The sequence below is a fragment of the Rhinatrema bivittatum genome, chromosome 7, assembly GCF_901001135.1.
Source record: "Rhinatrema bivittatum chromosome 7, aRhiBiv1.1, whole genome shotgun sequence".
Classification (NCBI taxonomy): Eukaryota; Metazoa; Chordata; class Amphibia; order Gymnophiona; family Rhinatrematidae; genus Rhinatrema; species Rhinatrema bivittatum.
Window position 1 is genome coordinate 104,675,257 of NC_042621.1, and position 22,651 is coordinate 104,697,907.

The 22,651-nt window shown below is 44.6% G+C and overlaps 1 protein-coding gene across 2 annotated transcripts in view; it reads left to right on the forward strand.

Moving 5' to 3' along the window:
* The window catches only part of LOC115095333 (C-factor-like), a 53,283-nt gene that overhangs the window by 23,550 nt on the left and 7,082 nt on the right, over nucleotides 1–22,651 (forward strand). For both annotated transcript variants that reach the window (XM_029608860.1, XM_029608859.1), the window contains 5 exons: nucleotides 1,526–1,930; nucleotides 13,111–13,162; nucleotides 17,146–17,333; nucleotides 18,565–18,726; nucleotides 19,538–19,648. In XM_029608860.1, the coding sequence (XP_029464720.1) occupies nucleotides 1,784–1,930; nucleotides 13,111–13,162; nucleotides 17,146–17,333; nucleotides 18,565–18,726; nucleotides 19,538–19,648 (660 nt within the window). In that variant the 5' untranslated portion in view covers nucleotides 1,526–1,783. The remainder of the gene's footprint in view (nucleotides 1–1,525; nucleotides 1,931–13,110; nucleotides 13,163–17,145; nucleotides 17,334–18,564; nucleotides 18,727–19,537; nucleotides 19,649–22,651) is intronic.

Sequence of the window (22,651 nt, forward strand, 5' to 3'; positions counted from 1 at the left end):
GTGGGGGTCCGACCTCCTGCACTCGAATCGTATTGCCGTATTGCAAAATGGTGCCGGCCGTATGGCCATATTGCCATATTGCAAAATGGCGCCAGCCGTATGGCCGGCACCATTTTGCAATACGGCAATACAATTCGAGTGCAGGAGGTCGCTCCCGGACACCCGCTGGACTTTTGGCAAGTCTTGTGGGGGTCAGGAGACCCCCCCAAGCTGGCCAAAAGTCCCTGGGGGTCCAGCGGGGGTCTGGGAGCGATCTCCTGCGCTCATGACGTCGGGGGACAGGAACCAAAATGGTGCTGGCGCTACCTTTGCCCCGTCATATGACAGGGCAAAGGTAGCGCCGGCGCCATTTCTATTAATGCACCCGTTGCCCGAGAGTGGAAGATCACACCGGGACCCCCCCACTGGACCCCAGGTAATTTAAGGCATTTTGGGGGGGTTCGGGAGGGTGGGGGATTTATTTTAAAGGGTCGGGGTGGGTTTTAGGGTTGTTTTAGTGTGCCGGTTTTCCCGCCCTCCCCCGATTTACGATTTACACGATTTTAAAAAAAACAAAACCGCGACGATCCGATTCCCTCCCCCCCCCCCCCCCCCAGCCAAAATCGATCGTTAAGATGATCGATCACACGATTCACATCTCTAGTGAGCAAGGAGAGGTATTCTGCTAGCATTTAGGGATCTATAGCAGCTTGGTTTGGTTTTTTTTCTAATAGGAGGTGGATCAGTGTTTTAGGGCCTAGTGTAATATTTGCAGTGCTGCCTTCTCATTGATAGGATTCTTACTTTTTAAGTGCTGGCAGTTAGTGCTCTTTTGGTATGAGGGGCTTATTATATTTTTATTGTAATTTACTCGTAGATTTCTGAGGGTCAAGCCCACACCCAACACGTGTTACAGTAGCCCTAATGCCATATGGGTTCTAAGTGTCTTTTTTTGTAGGGTTTTCTGGTTGGCACCATAGCAGTGCATATAAATATAATCTACATGTTATAATTTTATTTTTTATGTGAAATCTATTATGAATGCATATTTTTAACTGTGTGTGTGGAGAGGGTGGGGCTGGGATGCAAGGGTGTAAGGTTCACCTAGGGCGCCTAATAATCTTGCACTGGCTATGGGCTCTGGGGAAGGGGGTGAAGACCTGGGGGTGGGGGGTGACAGTTTTAAAGTTTAGGTTGTTGGAAGGAGCTGGGATTTTTTTGGTGGACCCAGGACAAAGACTAAATGAAAATGCGCGGGGGGGGCGCACAATAATTGTTTGCCCAGAGCAGCAAAAAGGCTAGCACCAGCCCTGGATGTTAAAGCCCATTATTGTGATTATGGGGAAGTACTGAAATACTACTGTTGCCTCATTTCAGAGTCTTTTTAAATCAAAGGCAAATACAGCCCTTATTACTGTGCACAAAGCACAGGATATATTACTGATCTGATGCGCAGATCTGAACATTAATTTTGAAGATACTGCATATAAAGGTCCCTTCCATAACTGTCTGATTCTTTTTTCTTTTTCCCTCTCTGGTGCATCAGCTGAAGCAGGATTTTTTACTCTCCCTAAGACTACCTTTGAGTTCCACTCTCTGTGCTAGAGGTGTGGTATTTCTTTATCCTGCATAGGTGCAGGGGAAGAGCTTACATAAAACGTGGGAGGAGACTCACTGCAAAAGGGATTTTAAAAAAGGGCAGGACAAGAAACTCGAAACCTGCTACCCAGAGCAGGCGAGAGAGAAGTGTGGCAGAGCCAGCTCAAGTGCTAAGTGTGCACCCGGAGACAGCAGCAAAACGACGATGGCAGGGTCGGTTCCTCGCGTGATCCTCATAACTGGATGCAATCGTGGCATTGGACTAGAACTGGTCAAGCAGCTTCTTGGGAAGCCTAATCCGCCGGAGCACATCTTTGCCACCTGCAGGAGCCCAAGCACGCCTCAGAGCCAGGTAAGCAGTGAGTTTTATTAGCATGCACGTTTGTGCATACTCCGCTTTAATCCAGGTCGCTTCCTGTGACTTATCCTTCCCTAACAATTCATAATAAATATCGCTAAGCATGTAACTGCAGTTTTAAGTGATATCAATTTTGCATGTAACAGTAATTTATTTAAAAACCTCTGCCTCTCAACCCAGTACCCGGCTGTGATCACTAGGACACAGACTCAAGCTGTGATCCTTCTTAGACACTGGCTGTGTCACCGTAAGATTCCTTGTGAAAAAGGAGAGACTCAGCAAATCATCCAGGGACTTGTAAACCTGCAGGCTGTAGGGAAATCGAAATTGCAAGTCCATAGATGGGGTGAAACTAGTGTAAATTCTGATGCATGTAACTTTCGCTAAATCCTGTTAGTTCAAGTCTAGACTGCTTGTCAGATGCCATTTGTTCTTCACCTGGGTGAGAGTCTCAAGCCTTGTCTCAGTCCCTGAGAAAGGATAAGGAAGATGGATAGAGGTGAAGGTGCCCTGCCTTCTAGCCAGATAAGGGTGGAGAACATTTGTGAGAGGGGAGCCATTTACAGTCACGGGAGGAAGGCAGAGTGGGTTGAGTAAGCACACTTTGTGTCCGTGTGTTTTCTTTTATGATTATGCTCCCTAGGTGCCCTTATGAGATCCAAGCATGAGGATCAAACTTCCTAGTCTTCTGTACACAAGGTAGTACGATGGTGTCTGTCCAAGCCAGGATCCAGATTTAGGCATAAGTAATATAGGTCGGTGTCTTAGGTGCCAAATTCTGAACATGCCCAAGAAGCGGGGCTTCTCCTTGCAGTTGTCTGCTTTCCAGGGAGGAAGGGGAAGAGGGAACCCTGGCCAAATCCTCTCAATCCTCCCTTCTTCCAGCTGGCAGAAGGAGTGTGGGACTTCGTGCCATATCTGTCTCAGTTTGCTGATGCTCGCAAGTCCTGCAAGAATATGGGGCCTTGTGCATTCATAAGAATATGATTTACCATACATCAAGTCCAGGATCCTGTTTCCAGTAGTGGCCAAGCCAGGTCACAAGTGCCTGGCAGGATCCCAAGGGGTAGATAGATTCCAAGCTGCTTCTCCCAAGAGTAAGCAGTGGATTTCTGCAATTCTATCTTAATGTTTAATGGACTTTTTCTCCTTTTTAAAAGCAGCTACACTAATAGCTTTCACCACATCCTGTGTCAAATGAATTGCAGAGCTTAATAATGCATTGAGTAAAAAAATATTTGCTCTTAGTAGTTTTAAATATATTACCTAGTAAAGTCATGTTGTGTCCCCTGGTCTTTTCACTTTTCAAAAGAGTAAACAACTGATTAATGTTTTACTCGTTGCATTCCATTCATTATTTTATAGACCTCTATCATATCTCCCTCAGCCGTCTCTTCTCCAAACAAGAGTCCTAACCTGTTTAGCCTTTCTTCATAGGGGAATTGTTCTCTCCCCTTTATCATTTTGGTTGCCCTTCTCTGTACCTTTTCTAATATTGTTATATCTTTTATGAGATGTGGTGACCAGAACTGCACACAATACTCAAGGGGGCCAATGCAATAAATATGAGCAGAAAGCGGGTGCTGAACAATCAGCGCCCGCTTTCTTAACATGCCATGCGATATTTAAATTAGGGGTCGCGTTAGCAAGGAGATGCTAGGGTCGCTTGCGCCCCCTAGCGCCTCCTTGCTAACGAGAACCCGATCGGCGTCGGCGGTCCACCGGTTAGGAAAACCGACACCGAGTTTATCGGCGTTCTTTTTTCCTAAATGCCGCACAGCCAGGGGGTTCAGGAAACGGACGCTTGTCAGTTGAGCGTCCGTTTCCTGCACCCGGCTGCAGATGGTTTGTTTTTTTTTAACTTTATTTAATTTTGTTTTTCCTCCTACTTCATATCACAACGATATCAAGTAGGAGGCAGAACAGAAAAGCAGTTTTTTCTGCTTTTCTCTACTGGTTTAAGGAGCGCTCAGCTATTAATGCCTGCTCCAGGCAGGCGTTAATTTCTGATTGCTAAATGTGCGTCCTAGACGCACATTTTTCTTTTTTGCATCAGGAGTGAATGCCTAATGCTTCATTCACATGCATTTGCATGTGATGAGCGTTATTAGATTCACTCCATGTTGGACGCACATTGTAGAGGTGCTAATCTCCTTATTGCATAAGGGGATTAATTAGTGCCTAGACAACCCGTGTCCAACTGCGGGTTATACAATGTGCTCGGCTGAGTCCACTGTATTGCATCAGCCCCAAGATGAGGTCGCACCATGGAGCAATAAAGAGGCATTATAATATTGTTTTATTCTCCATTCCTTTCCTAATAATCCCTAGCATTCTTTTTGCTTTCTTGGCTGCTACACACTGAGCAGAAGATTTCAATGTATTTTCAACAATGACACCTCGATCCTTTTCCTGAGTGTTGACCTCTAATGTGGTACCTTGGATTGTGTAGCTATAATTTGGGTTACTCTTCCGTAAGTGTATCACTTTGCACTTGTCCACAGTGAATTTCATTTGCATGCCCAGTCTTCCAGTTTTGTAATGTGCTCTTGCAATTTCTCACAATCCTCTTGTGATTTAACACCTTTGAATAATTTTGTGCCATCAGCAAATTTGATCACCTTACTTATTGTTCCCATTTCCAGGTTGTTTACAAATATTTTAAAAAGCAGTGGTCCCTAGGACACTCCACTATACACCTTTCTTCATTGGGAAAATTTACTATTTAGCTCTAATCTCTGTTTTCTATCTTTTAACCAGCTGGCAATCCACAATAGGACACTGCCACCTATCCCATGACTTTTTTATTTCCTAAGAAGTCTCTTATGAGGGACTTTGTCAAATGCTTTCTGGAAATCTAGATATAGTGTATCAACTGGCTCACCTTTATCCATATATTTTGTTTATACCCGCAAAAAAAAAGTAGCAAATTTGTGAGGCACGACTTCCCTTGACTAAATTTCTTTGCTTTGTCCTATTAAACTATGCCTATCTATACATTCAGCAATTTTGTTCTTTGTGATAGTTTCTACCATTTTGCCTGGCACAGATGGCACTCGTTGGTCTGCAGTTTCCTGGCTCACCCTTGATCGCTTTTTACAAATTGGTGTTACTGATATATGATGTTACTGATAGTTTACAAATTTCCAATAGCAGGTCCGTAACTTCATTTCTTAGTTCTTTCAGCACTCTGGGCTGTATACCATCTAGTCCAGGTGATTTACTACTTTTTAGTTTGTCAATTTGCCCTAGTACAACTTCCAGGTTCACTGAGATTTGTTTCAGCTCCTCTGAATCATTACCTTTGAATATCACTTCATCAGAATGTCATTCAAACCTGCTGAACTTTTCTCCCCGATGCATTATCTTTATTCTCTTCTCCCAGTTCTACTACCTTGTTATTTGTAACTGCTTCCTTCCACACTAATAAGCTATTCAATTGTTCATTGTACACCCCTGTTATATGTAAACCGGCATGATGTGATTGTATCATGAATGCCGGTATATAAAAATTTTAAATAAATAAAATAAAATAAATAAATCTTCATTCATAAATGTTATTATATCTCACAGCCAGTAAACACAATTTAGTTTTATTTATATCTGTTTTTACCAGAATAAAAATAGGTTTAACCTTTTGATTTCTGTAATCTGTGGTAAGCCAGTATAATTGATCTGTACTTGCACTTTTGTGTTTCTGATGTCATGTTTGTCCCTATATTAAACAATGCTATTTGTTTTTGATTTAGATATTTTGTCCCTTCCGACACAGTTGTTGTATGAAACACGGTCCATGCTGGAGGGACTATGTAACTCATATTAAGATTAGAATATCTGTGATACATCTGTAAGAAGTCAAATAAAAGACAATTGAACCTTAAGATATGGACAACTGAAAAGCTTTTTGCCATACCTTTTTGATTATTTGTGTTTACAATTGTGGTTTGGGCTTTCAACATATTATATTTGCCATGGGTATATCTTTGTTGCGTGTGTGGACCCTTGAGCCACGATGAGGGTGGAGTCTCCTCCAAGGGCAAGCCCCCAGGGATCCTCATTGTCGGGAGGTGGTACAGGTGATGAGGACCCAACAGGAGCTTCACTTTTACCAGCCCACGTTCCCTATGGATACCAACTGGGTGGCTGTTAGGCAAACTTGTGCCAGATCCAGAATGTACTGAGGCATTGTGGGGTCATCCTCTGTTTTGTAAACCTGGACAGGGCATCTACTCTGGCGTTTTTGGCTGCTGGGCGTTATCGCAGGGTGAAATTGAAATGGGTGAAGAACAGAGACTACCGGGCTAGGCGAGGGTTAAGGCATTGAGCTCGACTGAAGTATTCTAAGTTTTTATGATCAGTAAAAACCGTAATGGAGTGTTGTGCCCCCTTGAGACATTGTTGCCATTCCTCAAAGGCTATCTTAATGGCCAATAGCTCTTTATATCCAATGCCATAATTTCTCTTGATCGGTGTGAACTTGTGAGAGAAGTAGGAGCAAGGTAGTAGTGTTCCCTTGCTGGAATACTGGCTGAGAATGGCCCCGACCGCTATTTATTTATTTATTTTATTTATTTAAGTTTTTTATATACCAACATTCAAGACGGTGGTTCCATCATGCTGGTTCACAAGAAACAGGGGTGAAATTATAATAAACTTTACCATTTAAACAATAGTGCAGAAAAGCAGTTACATATAACAAGGAAAGCAATAACTTGGAATGAGAGAGGAAATGAAGATCAGATAGTTATATACAAGTATAAATAACATTGTGAAAGGTGGTTATTAACGCTAATGCTAGCGGAGCTTGTTGCATGAAGGGAGTTAGATGGAGTTGGAGTTAGGGAAGGCCTGTGTGAACAGCCACGTTTTGAGTCTTTTCTTGAATGTTGGGTTCCATTCTAAGATCGGGGGGAATGGAGTTCCATAATGTTGGACCGGCTGTGGAGAATGCCCGATCTCTAAGCGTGATGTGTCTGGTAGTCTTGGCTGGAGGTACTTGAAGTGATCCTTTGTAAGCATCTCTTGTCGGTCTTGTGGAATGGTGTAATCGGAGAGGAATATGGAGATCGATTGGGGCTAATTGATGGATGTTTTTGAAAATGGTGAGAATGGCCTTGTAGATTATTCTGAAGTGGATGGGCAGCCAATGGAGGTCCATCAAGATGGGTGTTATGTGTTCTCTTCTCCTGGTGTTGGTGAGTATACGGGCGGAGGCATTTTGTACCATTTGTAATGGTTTGGTATGTGATGAAGGGAGACCAAGCATGATGGTGTTACAATAGTCCAGCTTTGCGAAAATGATTGATTGTAGGATCGTTCTGAAGTCATGTGTGTGGAAGAGAGGTCGTATTCTTTTCAGCACTTGGAGCTTATAAAAGCAGTCTCTGGTGGTTTTGTTGATGTTGGCTTTCAGGTTTAGGTGATTGTCAATTTGAACTCCAAGATCTCTCACTTGTGTAGTGCTTGGTACGATAGGATGAGTGTATGTGATGGAACTGTTTTCAGGAGTGATGAGTAGAAGTTCCGTTTTTGATGAATTTATTATCAGGTTGAGACTTGTAAGCAGTTGTTTGATATTTTGGAGGCAGGATTCCCAGTACAACAGTGTTTTTGCGAGCGATTCTTCGATGGGGATCAGTACCTGAATATCGTCGGCGTATAGAAAATGTTTGAGATTGAGGTCAGTGAGAAGTTTACATAAGGGTAACAGATAAATGTTAAACAAGGTAGGAGACAGGGATGAACCCTGAGGGACTCCTACTGCTGCGGGGTGTAGAGAGGATTCTTTATTATGAATTTTGACCTTATAACCTCTATTGCTGAGGAAGGTTCTGAACCATGATAGGGCAGTGCCTGAGATACCTATGGCTGATAATTGGTTGATGAGAAGGGAGTGATTGACCGTATCAAATGCAGACGAGAGGTCAAGTAGTATCAGAAGGAAGGCTTGTCCTTTGTCTAAGCCTAGGATGATGTAGTCAGTCATAGAGATTGTCCACCTCGACAATGAACAGTCGTGTAGGTTTGGGATGTCGGAGACAGGTCTCCTGAAGGAAGGCTCGTTTCAATTCTTGGAAGGCCGAGACTGCCTCAGATGGTCAGTGCTGCGCATCGGCTCCCTTTCTTGTCAGAGTGGTGAGAGGGGCCACTAGGTGCGAGTATCGAGGGATGAAATGTCTATAAAAATTGGCAAATTTCATCCTTGATTTTTGAAGACAGACCCTCTAGGAAGATACTGCGTAAACTGTCCTTGTGCCATCCGAGGCCAGGGTGCAGAATTCCAGGGCGTAGTCCATCAGCGGATGTGATCCCTGATGAAGGTGCAGATGGTCGGAGGCAGCCGAAGATTGTTGACCAGGCTCATCGAAAACCAGTTTGAAGGTTTGTACAAAATGAGGAAGGTCTGCGAGGAGGGAGTCCCCATGCTCCCACAAGGGAGAAGCCCAAGCAAGGGCCTTGCTGTCAAGCAAGAACAAGATAAAGGTGGTTTTGACTGGTTGCTGGTAAACTGTGCTGGTTGCTAGGAAGAAGTGCGTAAAGCAATGGTTCAGGAAGCTGTGGCACTGCTTGGGGTCTCCTGCGCAGCAAGGAGGTGCTGGACGATGAAGAGGTGCGGCGTGAACCGGTGCTGCTGTAGGTGTGGTGGGAGGAGCTGCTGGCATCAGAGCTGAGTCCAACCGATTAGCTAGGCATTCCACTGTGGCAGCCAGGACATCCAGGCACTGCTGCTGTTGCTGTAGATGCTGAGCCAGCCCGGGAATGGCTTGAAGGCCACTCAGGTCTGCCGGGTCCATGGCCTTGGCAAACTGTTGCGCTTGTGGACCTTTGAGCCGTGATGAGGGTGGAGTCTCCTCTGAGGGCAAGCCCCCAGTAATCCTCATTGTTGGAAGGCGGTACAGGTGAGGAGGACCCAACAGGAGCTTCACCTTTACCAGCCCACGTTCCCCTCAGGTTGAGCCCTTGGGTGCCAGGGCCAGCAGGTCTTAGGTGCAGGTCACTCCCACAGAGGTGTCCAGAGGTAGGCAAGGTGGCATCAGGCAGACTGAGTCAAGGCTGGTAGGCATGACCAGGAATGGACCAGAGGTCAGGGCAGGCAGCAAAGAACCTGAGTCAAAACCAGGAAGTCAGTCCAAGGACGGATGCAGGAGGGGTGACAGGATGAAGACACAGGAACGAAGACGAACTGGAACGTAGGAACAGGCACACGAACTGGAACAGAGGCTGGGAGCAGGAACTAGCAACAATGCACTCACCAAGGAGTAGGACCTGTTGACAAGGCAAGGTGTAGCTGTCTGAGCTGGGTTTAAATAGCCCAGCACAGTGACATCATCTCCCGGGGCCCCTTTAAGGGGAGGAGAGAGACACGTGTGTGCGCGCCTAAGGAGACACATACAGGGAAGGAGCTGGCGACATCCAGGGCCACGTGGGCAGGCTGCTGCCCCATGGTTCGGGGCTGAGATGTCCTGAGCTGCCGAGGAGAGGAGTCGGCGCGGATGCCTGTGAGAGGTAGGGGGGCCCGGCTGCGGTGGTCCGTGGCCAGGAATCCCAGCAATCTTACATCTTCCTCAGTGAATATCTAAGCAAATAATTCATTTAGTCTCTCTGTTATAGCTTTGTCATCCCTAAATGTCCCTTTTATCTCTTGATGATCTAATGATCCAACTGACTCCTTTGCATTCGTTTTATTTCAAATGTACCTGTAAAAGTCTTTATTATGAGCTTTTGCTTCCACGGCAAGCCTCTTTTCAAATTTTGTCTTTGCCTTAACAATGCTTTGCATCAAACATGCCGTTTCCTGTTTTCTTCATTCAGATCCCATTTCCATTTCTTGAAAGATGTTCTTTTAGCTATTATAGACTTTCTTACCTCACCTTTTAACCATGCCAGTAGTCGTTTAGCCTTCCTTCCACCTTTTCTGTGTGGAATATGTTTGGTCTGGGCTTCCAAGATGGCATCCATTCCTGAGTAAAACTCTTAACCTTTACAGTTGCTCCTTTCAGTTTTTCCTAATCATTTTCCTCATTTTATCAGTCATCTTTTTGAAAGTTAAATGCTGTTGCAGTAGATTTTTTTTAGAGTGCTCCCTCCAGTTATTAAGTCCAATTTGATAATGTTGTGATCATTATTGCCAAGTGGCTCCAACACTGTTACCTCTTGCACCAAATTCTGGGCCTCATTTTCCATCCGGATTGCACGCGATACCAAAATGGGGGCGGAGGAGTCGGGGCGTCACCGGGGCCGACTCCGCGAAGGCGCTGTGGACAATGAAAAGGTAAGACCCTTTTCACGTCCCGAGTTCACGCCCAATAGCTACACCTTCTATGGTGGCGCTATTGGGTGCGAAACCGGCAGTGATCGCACCGCGCCATTTCGGCCCCCCGCCCCTCATTACCTAAAGTATCGCAGGCCTGCGATACTTTAGAAAATGAGGCCCTCTGTGTTCCACTAAAGACTGGGTCTAAAATAGTTTCCCCTCTTGTTCGTTCCTGTATCAGCTGTTCCATGAAGCAGTCATTTATTTCATCTAGGAACTTTAGCTCTCTAGCATGTCCTGATGTGACATTTACCCAATCAAAACTGTAGAAATTGAAATCACCAATTATTACTGTGCTGCTGATTTCGATAGCTAACCTCATTTCATTTAGCATTTACTTGTCCGTTAGTTCCTTCTGGTAGGTGGACAGTATTACACCCTCACTACTATTTTATTCTTCTTTTTACCTGGAATTTCTATACATAAAAATTCAATATTGCATTTTGTTTCCTCCAGAACTTTTATCCTGTTTGACTCAATGCTCTCTTTAACATATAGTGCCACCCCTCCACCAATTTGATTCGTCCTATCATTTCAATATAATTTGTACCCTGGTATCACAGTGCCCCATTGGTTATTCTCCCTCCACCAGGACTCTGAGATGCCAATTATATCTACCTCTTCATCCAGTGCTATACACTCTTAACTCTCCCATCTTAATTTTTAGACTTCGATCATTGTATACAGCCATTTCAAAGTATGTTTTTTGTTTGTATTAACAACCTGCTCACCAGTTGACAGGGGTAAATTGGAATCTTTCTGCACTTTACTTAAAGATACCTGGTCCACTTTGGCATTTATTGCAACCTCTCTACTGGGATGCCCAATTTTTCCTGTTCTCTTATGGCCTGATTTTAAAAGGCCCGTGCGTGTAAAAAATGGAGGTTACGTGCATGGCCGGGCCTTGCACAAGCCGCGTGCATTTTAGAATGGGCCCAGCCATGCGCAGAAGTGCTGGGCCCAGACAGCGCCATTAGCCATACATGCAGATAGGAGGTAAATAGTATCTCATTACAAAGTTCCCGCCCAGCCCATGTCGGACTGAGAGGGAACTGGGGAAGCCCTATTTGCGTCACTGTACCTTGCCTTTTAAAATTTCCCACCCCTGTGCACGGAGGCCACGCGCCTGCACATGTGCGCGTGGATGTTAAAATCTGCCGCACATATACGTGCGTATATCGTATCTTATAACCCGCGCGTGCCAATGCATGCATGTTATAAAATAGCCGCGTCCATGTGCATGCGCCGGGAACCATGTGCATATAGATGTGCGTGGGTCTTAAAATTGACCCCTTATTATCCTTCAAAGATAGGGAATAGTCACTGCTATTACAGCATTAATAGCATGGGATTTACTTAATGTTCGGGTACTTGCCAGGTACTTGTAAGCTAGATTGTCCGTTATTGGAAACAGGATGCTGGGCTTGGTGGACCCTCTGTCTGACCCAGTATGGCAACTTATGTTCTTATGTACATCATTCTGAACCATGCACTTCTGAGCGACTGTCGGCATTTCCCATCATTTAGTTTAAAAGCTGCGCCATCTCCTTTTTAAAGGTTAATGCCAGAAGCCTGGTTCCACTCTGGTTAAGGTGGAGCCCATCCTTTCAGAAAAGGCCCCTCCCCTTCCTGAAAATGAAACCCTGTTCTTATCAAACCTAAAAGCCTCTTCCTTGCGCCATCGTCTCTTCCACGCAGTGAGAATCTGGAGCTCTCCCTGCCTCTTGGATCCTGCAAGTGGAACGGGGAGCACTTCTGAAAATGCTACCCTGGAGGTTCTGGATTTGGCTTCCAGAACCTGCCTCCTGCACTTTTCTATGTCATTGGTACCCGCACGTGCCAAGACAGCCGGCTCCTCCCCAGCATTATCTGTGTGATGCATGAGGTCTGTCACTTTCGCACCAGTTAGGCAAGTTGCCAACTGATCCTCACATCCAGCAGCCACCCAGATATCTACCTTCCTAATAATTGAATCAGCTATGACGGCCATCCTAACCCTTCCCTCCTGGGCACGTGCCCCCTGGAGACCTATTCAGACCTGCAGTGTAAAGTTGGCTGACCAAAGAGACAGACTTTGCCTGAAGCATCGCTCTCCTGCTGGCTGGTGAGTAGGACTGGGGCTCACTCGGTCCTCCAGTGCCCCCCCCTTGAGATCAGGCCTGGCTGGATCTCGGCAGTGAGTGGTTGAGTAAGATGCAGTAAATGAAACTCAGCAGTGGCTGAATAAAACATTTGTTGTGACTAGGACTGGGCAGTGAATTGATTGAGATGTGGTGACTGGAACAATATATTTTATTTTTTAACAGCTAATAGGTTTTAGTTATTCCTTTCTTTTGAGTTTTGTTGTTTTTATTTTTATAATCAATTGTAATTTCTTTACTGTATATTTGTTGAAATGTAAACCGCTGTGAAGGCTATGCTGAGACAACGGTATGTAAATAACAATAAACCTTAAACCTTAGGTATTTGCGTTGGCTTTCCCTCAGTATCAACTTTCCAGGCAAACAAGTAAAACGTCTTGCAGCTAGCCCCTGGCAGCAATAGGATTCCTGTTTCGCTTGCTGCAGATTCTGTGTACTGTAGGCAAGCTGCTTTCTCCCAGCTCTGTTGCTCCTACTGTTTGCCCTTCTATAGAACCCATAGGGCCTTAACCTTTTGTGTACTTGTCTAAAGCCACTGCATTTTAATGTGGGGTAGGCCTAGCTTCACTGTAGCATTCAGAAATTTTGTCCTGAGAGGGCTGTGCCTGAATTCAACACTGCACAGCTTCTCCCAATATATGCGATGGAAAATAGTAACTGTGACACTACCCCATAACAGCATTTGTGTTTCTCTTTGTTCATATTGTACGTGTTTTTAGGAACTGATGAATTTGGCTGCAAAGCATCCCAACCTTTCGGTGATCCAACTAGGTATGTCCTACCTCATCCTCCCTTATTTCATCTCTCCTCAACTCCTAGTTTCAATTCCTCCCCCTCTCCCTCTCATCCCTCACTTGCTACCTCCCATTCTTTTCCTCTTCCTGAATTCCTTCCTTCTGTAGTAAAGTGGAAGATGAGTGCCAGTAGATGACGACTCTGAAGGCAGAGGCTCTTTACAGCTGGTTCTTGAGTCTGTCTAATCAGTAACCCAGACACACAAAGCAAGACTTCAGTGCAGGGCAGACTGGTAAAAAAAAAAAAATCTGAGTGATGCAATTCCCTAAAAAAGCAATGGAGCAGCCTCCATGCGCCTGTCGTCCGATCATTTGAAGCTTCGGGTTTCCAAAGAGCCACACGATAACTGCAAGCAATGTCATTATTATCGCATTTGATATTCCGCTTTTTTCTAAAGGCAGGCCCAGGACAGATTTCATTAAGTAATAAGGCACTGAGCACTTATGTAATGGATACATGCAGATAGGAGGTAGATAGCACCTCATTACAAAGTAACAGAACCAAAATAAGAGCTACAGTAGTAAGTGTCGAAAAAATACAAGGCCAGAGTAGGTGGGTTTTAATTATCTCTGTGCTAGCACAGGTATGGAGACTCCGAGTTGTTCCACATTATGGTTCATAATTGGTGTGGATCTTCTCAGCTGTCGTGTCATACACAGATCATATGTTGTGGACCTTCTAAGGTGTCATATCAAATGCATGTGATTTTACATATTTAAAAGCATCTGCAAACTGCTGTCTTTGCTTTCTAAACATGGCGCTCATATTCTCTGACCAAATGTTCCTGCTGGTGCTTCATTCGGGGACTCATCTGCAGCCTTTTAGGGTGGGGTTTCATCATAGTACAGTATGTCTGACCTTGGTGTGAGAGATGAGAACGCACAAGCCACAGGTTGCAGGGTTGGAATAAAATGAGAACAAAAACTGGGCAAGACCCTTGTGCCTTCCATTATCTGCGCCCCCCACCTCCCCAGACACTCATGCTTGGTTCCCTATTGAGTTCATGCCGAATGGTAGAGTCATAGCCATGTGGGAGGAGGAGGTAATACTTTCTGGGATTTCTAGCCAGAGACAGAAAATCTGTGGAGGAGGAAAACAGCAAATCTCGGAGAAGGGTGACAAAAAAAGGGGTTTGAGATCACTGCAAAAAAAAACAAACAGTTTCCCATAGCACAGGGGTGGCCAATGCAGGTCCTCAAGCGCCACAAACAGGTCATGTTTTCAGGCTATCCACAATGAATATGCATGAGATTCATTTGAATACACCGTCTCTATTATCTATCTATCTATCTATCTCATGCATATTCATTGTGGATAGCCTGAAAACCTGATCTGAGGCTGGCGCCATTCGGAAGTAGGTTAGCTGGCTCCATGTTGAAGGAAGGCTGCAGCGGAGCAGGAGTAATTCAGGATTTGCTCCTGCTTGCTTTGGACCCTGTAGGTGATGGGGTTAAGGTGCAGGGGGATTGATGGTGGGGGTAAGGGGAATATAGCGTGCAGCCAGGGGAGGGAGATCTTTTTTTTTTATAAAGCTTAATGTACCTCCCCCCCCCCCTGTTTCAGAAGGGACCACACTTCAGAGACTGCTGAACACTTTCCAACTTGGTACAGCATCAGGGATCACAAATTCTGCTACTGGGGAACGGACTAACCTATAAGGTTCCCAGGGACTCACACTCGGGTCACAACGAAAGGAAACGCTCCTCTCTCCAAGTGCGGTTGCCAAAAGAAAATAGATTTTACTTATCAAAGTATGCTGTGTAGACAGTGAAGCAATATTGACATCAGTGAAGGGAGGAGGATTAGCCTAGTGGTTAGAGCAGTGGACTATGAACCACTTAGATTGTAAGCCCTCTGGGGATAGAGAAATACCTACAGTACCTGAATGTAAACCGGTGTGATGTCTCAATTGAGATGAATGTCGGTATATAAAAATAATAAATAAATAAAATAAATACAGAAATCAGGAAAACGGTTCTTCAGAGCTCAACAGAAAAACACAAATAGAGTTCCTTATGCCTCTTCAGAAAATTTCAGGAAAACTGTGACCTCTTTCTCCCAAGAGGCCTCTGTCTCCCTTGGAAACCTGTCCTTGATACAGAGTCCCTTTCTCCCTGGTTGGGCACCCACTCTCTTAGATAGCTTCACTGATCTTGGAATAGGAAACCCTCTCGAGTCCGGATACAGCTTGGATCCCTTGCTGAATCCACTCCAACCATAGGATGAAAAAGAAAGGATCCCACGCCCATTCCTCATGGCTGCCTCTCACCAGCTCCCATTGACCTCAGGCCCCCAGAGACTGGCGGAGCCTCTCTTTTATAAACATCTACCAATGACCCAACCCTTCAGGGCAGGGACTCTGCTATCACTTACCAAAACCACTTCAGCCCCTGAACCTACCCTTACTGGAAAGTTACTCTCTAGGACGGCCTAGCCAGCCCCGTATTTAAAAGAGGGCTTCGTTGGTGGAGGGGGGATGGGAAGCCAGAGGTGGGGGCTTCCTGTAAATGAAACAAAAGGAAAACCAAAATGAAAGTGTTTGTTAGTTTTTTGTTTGTTTCATTTACAGAACAAAAGGAAAGCACATCCCTGGTTCCTGGTTTAACTGCAGGACCTGTGCCAGCTGCACACTGGTTTTCGGTGGTGAGCTCTTACTAAACCCATTCTGAACTTTTTATAGAAACAAAATCCCCTCTCAGCAAGTTAAGTGTGGAGGTAGAGGGATGGGTGCGGGCCTTATCCTCATTCAGCACACACTCATCCAGCAGCAAGTGCAGGCCTGAGAGCGATTAAGGATTTGGATGGATCCTTTGCCTCTCTTTCAGGAGGAGGAGCTCAGCTTTCCTGGCAGATAGAAGCAGCTCAGCACTGCAGCCAGGAGCTGTCAGCTGCCTCTCCTTTCAGTTCAGCCTGGAGGTTGTTACTCCGTGCAAACATCTGGAGCTTGGCATATGTTCTTTTCTGGACAGGCATGATTAGATAACAGAGAGCCTATTATTTGTCAATATCAGCTATGGAAAGAGCACACCCAGATTTTCATATTCTGCTTTTGTTCTGCAGTATCGGACTGTATGTAAAAAAAAGTGTTTGAACAGGGAAATGCTCAGAGCCCGGTGTTCAAAGGGTTGGGCCAGCAGTTAACTTTTAGACTATCCCCCCCTCCCCCAATACCTCGGCTAGATTTTGTCAGGTTAACTTAATTTGCACAAGGTTTACCTGAATATGAAAAGGCAGTGCTGGAAGCTTTCCCAGGCTACAGTTTTACTTTATCTGCCTAGTGCTAGCTGGATCAAGTTGGCCAGGTAAGTCTGATTGGAAAAATACCTGTCCTAATGTTATCAGGATAATTTTATCTGAGCATATTTGGTGAAACACTTTTATTCAGATAGGTTCTGCTAAATGTCTAGCTAAAGTTATCCAGATAATTTTTCTGCTCACTAGCTTGCTGAATATTGACCTCTCAAAGAGTAGCCCAAGGCTTTCAGGTTTCCACAAATATTATTATTTTTTTATGTAAAGTTTTTATTGGGTACATTTCAGCATCATTTGCACAATAATTTGGCACTTCATAAAAACACCAATATGCCATAAACCATTAAAATAAGTAAATAATCAAATAACAAACTAACAAGCACTCTATATTCGTGGATTGCCATAATCCCAATCTCATATCACCCAGTTTTTTGAAGTTTTCACCCCACCCAGCCCTCTTCCTTGTTCCCTCTACTCCCAGCACCCTGGTCTTGTTTGTTTGGGTCTTATATTTATGAGGGTATGCACAATGAGTTTTTATCACTGGAAGGAGGAGATTTTAAAAGTGAGCTCAGAGGTGAAAAAAAGTCATACCTTTTCCTGCAAGTCACTCCCCCAGGCCAAAATGTATTTCCCTAAATTATTTTCGAAGGAAATTGGCATGGGGAGTGGGTATTCACGAATCCCCTATTTTATTCTCTTTCTAGAAACAACAGATCCTGCAAGTGTGGCAGAAGCCGCGAAGGAAGTGGAGAAACAGCTAAAGGGACGTGGGCTGAATCTGCTGATAAATAATGCAGGAATAGTGACCGAGAGCACGCTGGAATCAGTGGATATGAAAGATCTGCTACATTTGTATGCAACTAATGTGGGTGGGCCAGCACTGGTGACAAAGGTAGACTCCTATAATGCTTTATTCATAAATGAGACATAAGAACAGGGTCAGACCCAAGGTCCAGCATGCTCTGCATCCGTCTCCTTGTCACAAGTACCTGATAGATCCCCAAGAGTTGATCTATTTCTTGTCTCTCAGAGATAAGCCCTGGTGTTCCCCCAAGTCTACCCGGCTAGTAACCGTTTATGGATTTTTCCTTCAGGAACTTGTTCGATTCTCTTTTGTGGCTCACCATGTTAAGTTGAATGGACCGCATCCTCTGGAAGAGTTTCCATAGCTTTATAGGTTCTGTGAAAAGAATGCTTCCTATGATTTTGTTTTAAATCTGACTAAACGGTGTGCAGGTGTAGCCCAGGCAGGAGTGCAAACTTCCTCTCACCTAATGCCCCACCACAGGACGGGCAGCAGTCTTGCGAGTTTCCCCTCTCATACTACTCCTACAAAACCAGGCAACAGCAGTGCAAGCTTTCCCCGCACACAGCCACAGAGGTTCACCATGAGAAACCTTTTGTATGCTTCTCTGCTGTCACTGCCAATAAGTATTCCAATTAATTTAGCTGTGATTTTTTTTTTTTTAAATGAACATTTGTCCATTGGCAGTTGGGTTGAGCAGACCAACTCATTTCACTTGCACCACTCAGATCCATCAGTCCATCCAAAGTCGCTACCAGTTGGAGCTATATTCCCCCCATTAGCCCAGAGGTGAATGGCTTAGAGATACGGAGTCAATCTGCTGCGTCCTCCAGTCCTAGAAGTGACAAGTCAATCCTACTGAACCAACCAGGGCCCTAGGGACAGTGAACATCTTCAAATAAGATGCATACTGTATTATACTGGCTTGCTTTTCCTATGTGGTTCCACGCCCTTCCATCTGTATTCTCATTGTGAACAAATTTGGTTGCTTGCTTTTAAAAGAGCAATTTTCAGTCATTTATATGAGTAAATGGGGATTTACCTGGCTATCTGAAAATTGTTCAATCCGGCTAAAAGTATGCATGGCATTCCATAGTGTGCCCTTTCTGGGGCAGGTCAAGGGCAGGACTGGAAAATAATGCACATAGATTGCATTTTCAAACCTGTTTGCGGTGTTTTCCATAAAATGTTTATCTGCAATAAAAAAGTGGGAACAAAAGTTTTGCAGGGAATAGTTCGTGTGTTCTTCCCCCTTCCCTAATTAAGTACAAGGTCCTGAAAATTGCCCCTATATGATATGATCTATATTTCTCTGCAGGCTTTCCTGCCCATGCTCAAGAAGGCTGCTCAGGAGAGCCCCCAGGCACCTATGAACTGGACCAGAGCGGCTATGATAAACATGTCAACTCTAGCGGGGTCTATAGAGAAAGCTTCACTATCCTATGCAATGTTTAAAGTAATCTCCTACCGTTGCAGCAAGGTATAGAATCCCAGCCTGAGACAGACTATTCCTGTTCTTTCCTGTTCTGCCCCTGTGTCCAATTCTGTTGTATTCTATTTTGCTATCCCTACAAAGATTGTTTCATCACATTCATGAATCTGTTCTACTGCTGTATATAATCTATCCTCTGCTATTCCTGCATAGATTATGCTCTTTTATATTCTATTTTTATTTAATGTTTATCTATCCCAGTCTTTTATATATATTTTATTCTTGTATGTAATGTATTCTTTTCTTTCTTTATGTATAATCTATTTTTTGGACCACTGGAAAACAGTCAGCTGGCAATAGACTAAACCAGGATGCATGACCAAAACATTTCTCTTCTTGTTTCAGCAGTGGACAAAGGCAGTTGCATGCAGTCCACAGCCCCCTATGCAGAAGTATACAGACTGTTGTCACAAATTGAGTTGTTTAATTTTTTTTTAAGCTCCTTATTTGTTAACCTTTCAAGGCATACACGAGACAAGATATGTGAAAACACCAAGCACCTAGTCCTCCATTAAGTGCAACACATTTAAGTATGCAAAACATCACTGAGCTAAAGGATGCAGACAGTGGCTGTTTAAATTTTTTCTTGCTAAATCAAACCAGGTGGGTCTGAGTTTTGAGAGAAAATGTGGATTTCCCTGAGGTCTTCTGGGAAAGTCTATCAAATGTTTCCCCTGCATCTCAGAGCCTTCAGATGCTTACCTGCCAAAACCTGATGCCAATCTAGTGATTCACAAACCCACGATGGATTTGCTACGGATCAATAACAGATTTTTGGATGTTTCTCTTTCCTTTGCAGGCTGCTCTGAACATGCTCACAAAGTGCCAGTCATTGGAATACAAGAAAGATGGCATCCTCTGCGTTGCCTTGCATCCTGGCTGGGTGCAGACTGACTTGGGAGGAGCAGAGGTTGGTAGGAAAGTGCCATTCAGAAAGTAACCCATTCGTTGGGCTAGTGGTTTTGTGCCAGAGTCAGTAAAAAAAACAACCAAACCCAAATGAAAGCTGCTTCTCCATCCTGACTTGTGTGCATTGATGAACGACACTCCATCTGCGGCTGACCTGGTTGTTTCCCCACGTCCCGCATCACATTCCCACCCCCCCCCCCCCACTGTTGCTGAAATGCAGACCACCCCAGATTTCCCAAGCCTGCTGAGAAAACTCGCAGGCCGCCGGCTCCCCCTCTCACTTTGCCAGGTCTCTTGGCTCAAATGCTGGTTGTGACAAAGGACGCCCATCTCCTTGTCCAGCCTGGCTGGCACAGCAGTAGCAGCAGCTGGGGCACAGTGAACGAGCTATACTTGTCCGCTATGCCGCCCTGTTCCATCTGTATTTTTATTGCCATCGAAACTGGATGCCTGCATTAGGGAGAACAATTTTCAAAATATTTCCAGTGGTTAAAGAGCCACCCTCCCCACCACCCAAAGAGACAAGGTCAGCACAGGGGGTGGGGGCTGACACAGCACTTGTACCATCCATCCACAGCGGCAGGGTGGTGGTGTCCAAGCAAATGATGAGTCCTTCTGCCAGCTCAGCTGGGGATATGATGGTAAGGGGGTCTTTTTTTTTTTTGGGGGGGGGGGGGGTGAGGGCAGTTCAAAGGAGAGAGGGGGGGTTAATAATATTCAAATTGGGGGAAGAAGGGAGGATCATATGAGAGCATGGGGGTGGGGAAAGGCTCCCACAGCCTCCTGATTTGAACCTCAGCTGGGTGGGAAGGCTATTGGAGGAGGCAGGATATTGATTCTTGGCCACCCAGATTTAGGGCTGTTACTGCAGCACCTACGGTCGATTTGGCCAGCCAAGTTAGGCTAGTCGGAGCTACTCATCTAAGTTTCACCTTCCACCCCTCTCCCTCTCCCTCCACTGACCTAACCTCACCTCCTACACCACCCAGAATTTTAGCAGTTAAAGTTAACTGCTTAGTGAAACTTAGGGTCTTAGAGGGATAAACGCACCCCCTGACTGGAAAATGTGTTCTGTCTGCATTTGAACGCGCATTTTCTGGGCACAAAACTAATTTTGCATGCAGAAAATTGCGCATTCCTAATAAGGAGTACTGCTTAGCCCGCTTGCATGGAAACCCAGGAGACTGCATCTGGCCAGCGCCCCTTTATTAGCGCTGGAAATGTAATTCCTGGGTCAAAACTGGAGTTAAGTTTCCAGTGCTAGGAAAAATAGTAAAAAAGTTAAAAAAAAAAAAAAAAAGTTTAAAAATAGTCAGAAACTCTGTGGGTAAATGCTGGCAGCCCCCATAAACTTAACTGGATAAGTACTGACTTTTCCAGATAGGTGGCAGCTGCCAATGACACTTAAGCCAAAAAATACTGATTTATCAGTCCACTGGCAGTGGGAAGCAGCTGCCAGATAACCACATAAGTCAATAATTATTCAGCTATCTGCCGCGGATCACCAGTACTTAGATTGTGGCAGATAGCCGTAAATAATGACGTATGTGGCTATCTGGCAGCTGCTTTTGCCTGCAGACAGATAAATCAGTATTTATCCAGCTAAGTGGTGGCAGCAGTAGCCTGTCAGGAATGGCCCCTCCCTGAGATAAAATGTGAGTTTCGCCTATGCTAAATGCACATTTTAAAGTTTAGGCACATTTTTAAAATCCTGATACATTAGCATAGCATTAGTGTACTGCATCAAGAGTTAAAAAATAATAATCTGGGTGTTAAAAATGTGCCCTGAAAACCAGAGCACATTTTCTTAGCGCCCAGATTATTGCATCAGCCTGTAAATCTGGTAAATTTCCAAAAGCTTTGATCTATAGCTAGTTATTTTTGGTTATATCCTTAGCTGGCTAGAACCCTTTAAAAATTAACTCCTGTGTGTGTGCAGATCACTCTTTCTTGCTTGCTTTCTAAAGTATGAATTTACATCTGAATGGTTTGTGATAATTAAGAGCCTGATTCCTAAACATATGTTAGGAGCCTTAGTTTGGTCCCTAATTTAGGATCCTATATTCAGACAATTTTAGGAACTGAAAAATCAAGCTGTCTGTAGAAGCCTAATTTAAAATTTAAGGCAGCTAAAACTGTGTAAACGTAACCTCTTAGGGCCTCATTTTCCAATATCGCATGTGATACCAAAAAGGGGTGTACCTTATTGCAGGGGTGGAGGGAGAGGGAGAGAGAGACTTGCCATAGTGCCTCCTCCTTAGACAGGTATTTGTATCCCTATGAGAGGCCCACCTAGTAACTCGAGGTGAGGTTTAAGTATTAGTGTAGGGGGATAGGGGCCACTTTCACATTCAACGTGAGACGTACGAACATAACAGTGGTCTCTTGTGAAAATTTGATGACCTACGGAGTGAGGAAACTCACTCCAAGATGAGATTTGTGCAGTGTTCTCTCCACCTAGCTTGTTGTTACCCAGGTAGAGAGTCCATCAAGCTAGGCTGAGAGAACATTGCACAAATCTCATCTTGGAGTGAGTTTCCTCACTCTGAGGGTCATCAAATCTTCACAAGAGACCACTGTTCTGTTCGTACGTCTCACGTTGAATGTGAAAGTGGCCCCTAACCCCCTACATTAATACTTAAACCTCACACCTCACCTCGAGTTACTAGGTGGGCCTCCCATAGGGATACAAATACCTGTCTAGGGAGGAGGCACTATAGCAAGTCTCTCCCCCTCCCTCTGAAACAGGCCTGTAGCACACAACGTAATGAAAGAGGTGTAGTTATAATTAAAAATTTGTATTTGTAAATCACATTAACTGCTGTTAGCATAGTTTGCAGAATTATCACACACAGTAACACCTTGGAAAATGAGGCCCTTAGTGCTGAAAATCAGCACTAGGCAGCTAAACCCTCATTCTTTCAAAACAAAATTAAATTGTGGTGCTGATAGCCCCTCTGATCCCCCTCCAGCCTGGCTAAAGATTTTTAAATAATTGAGAGCA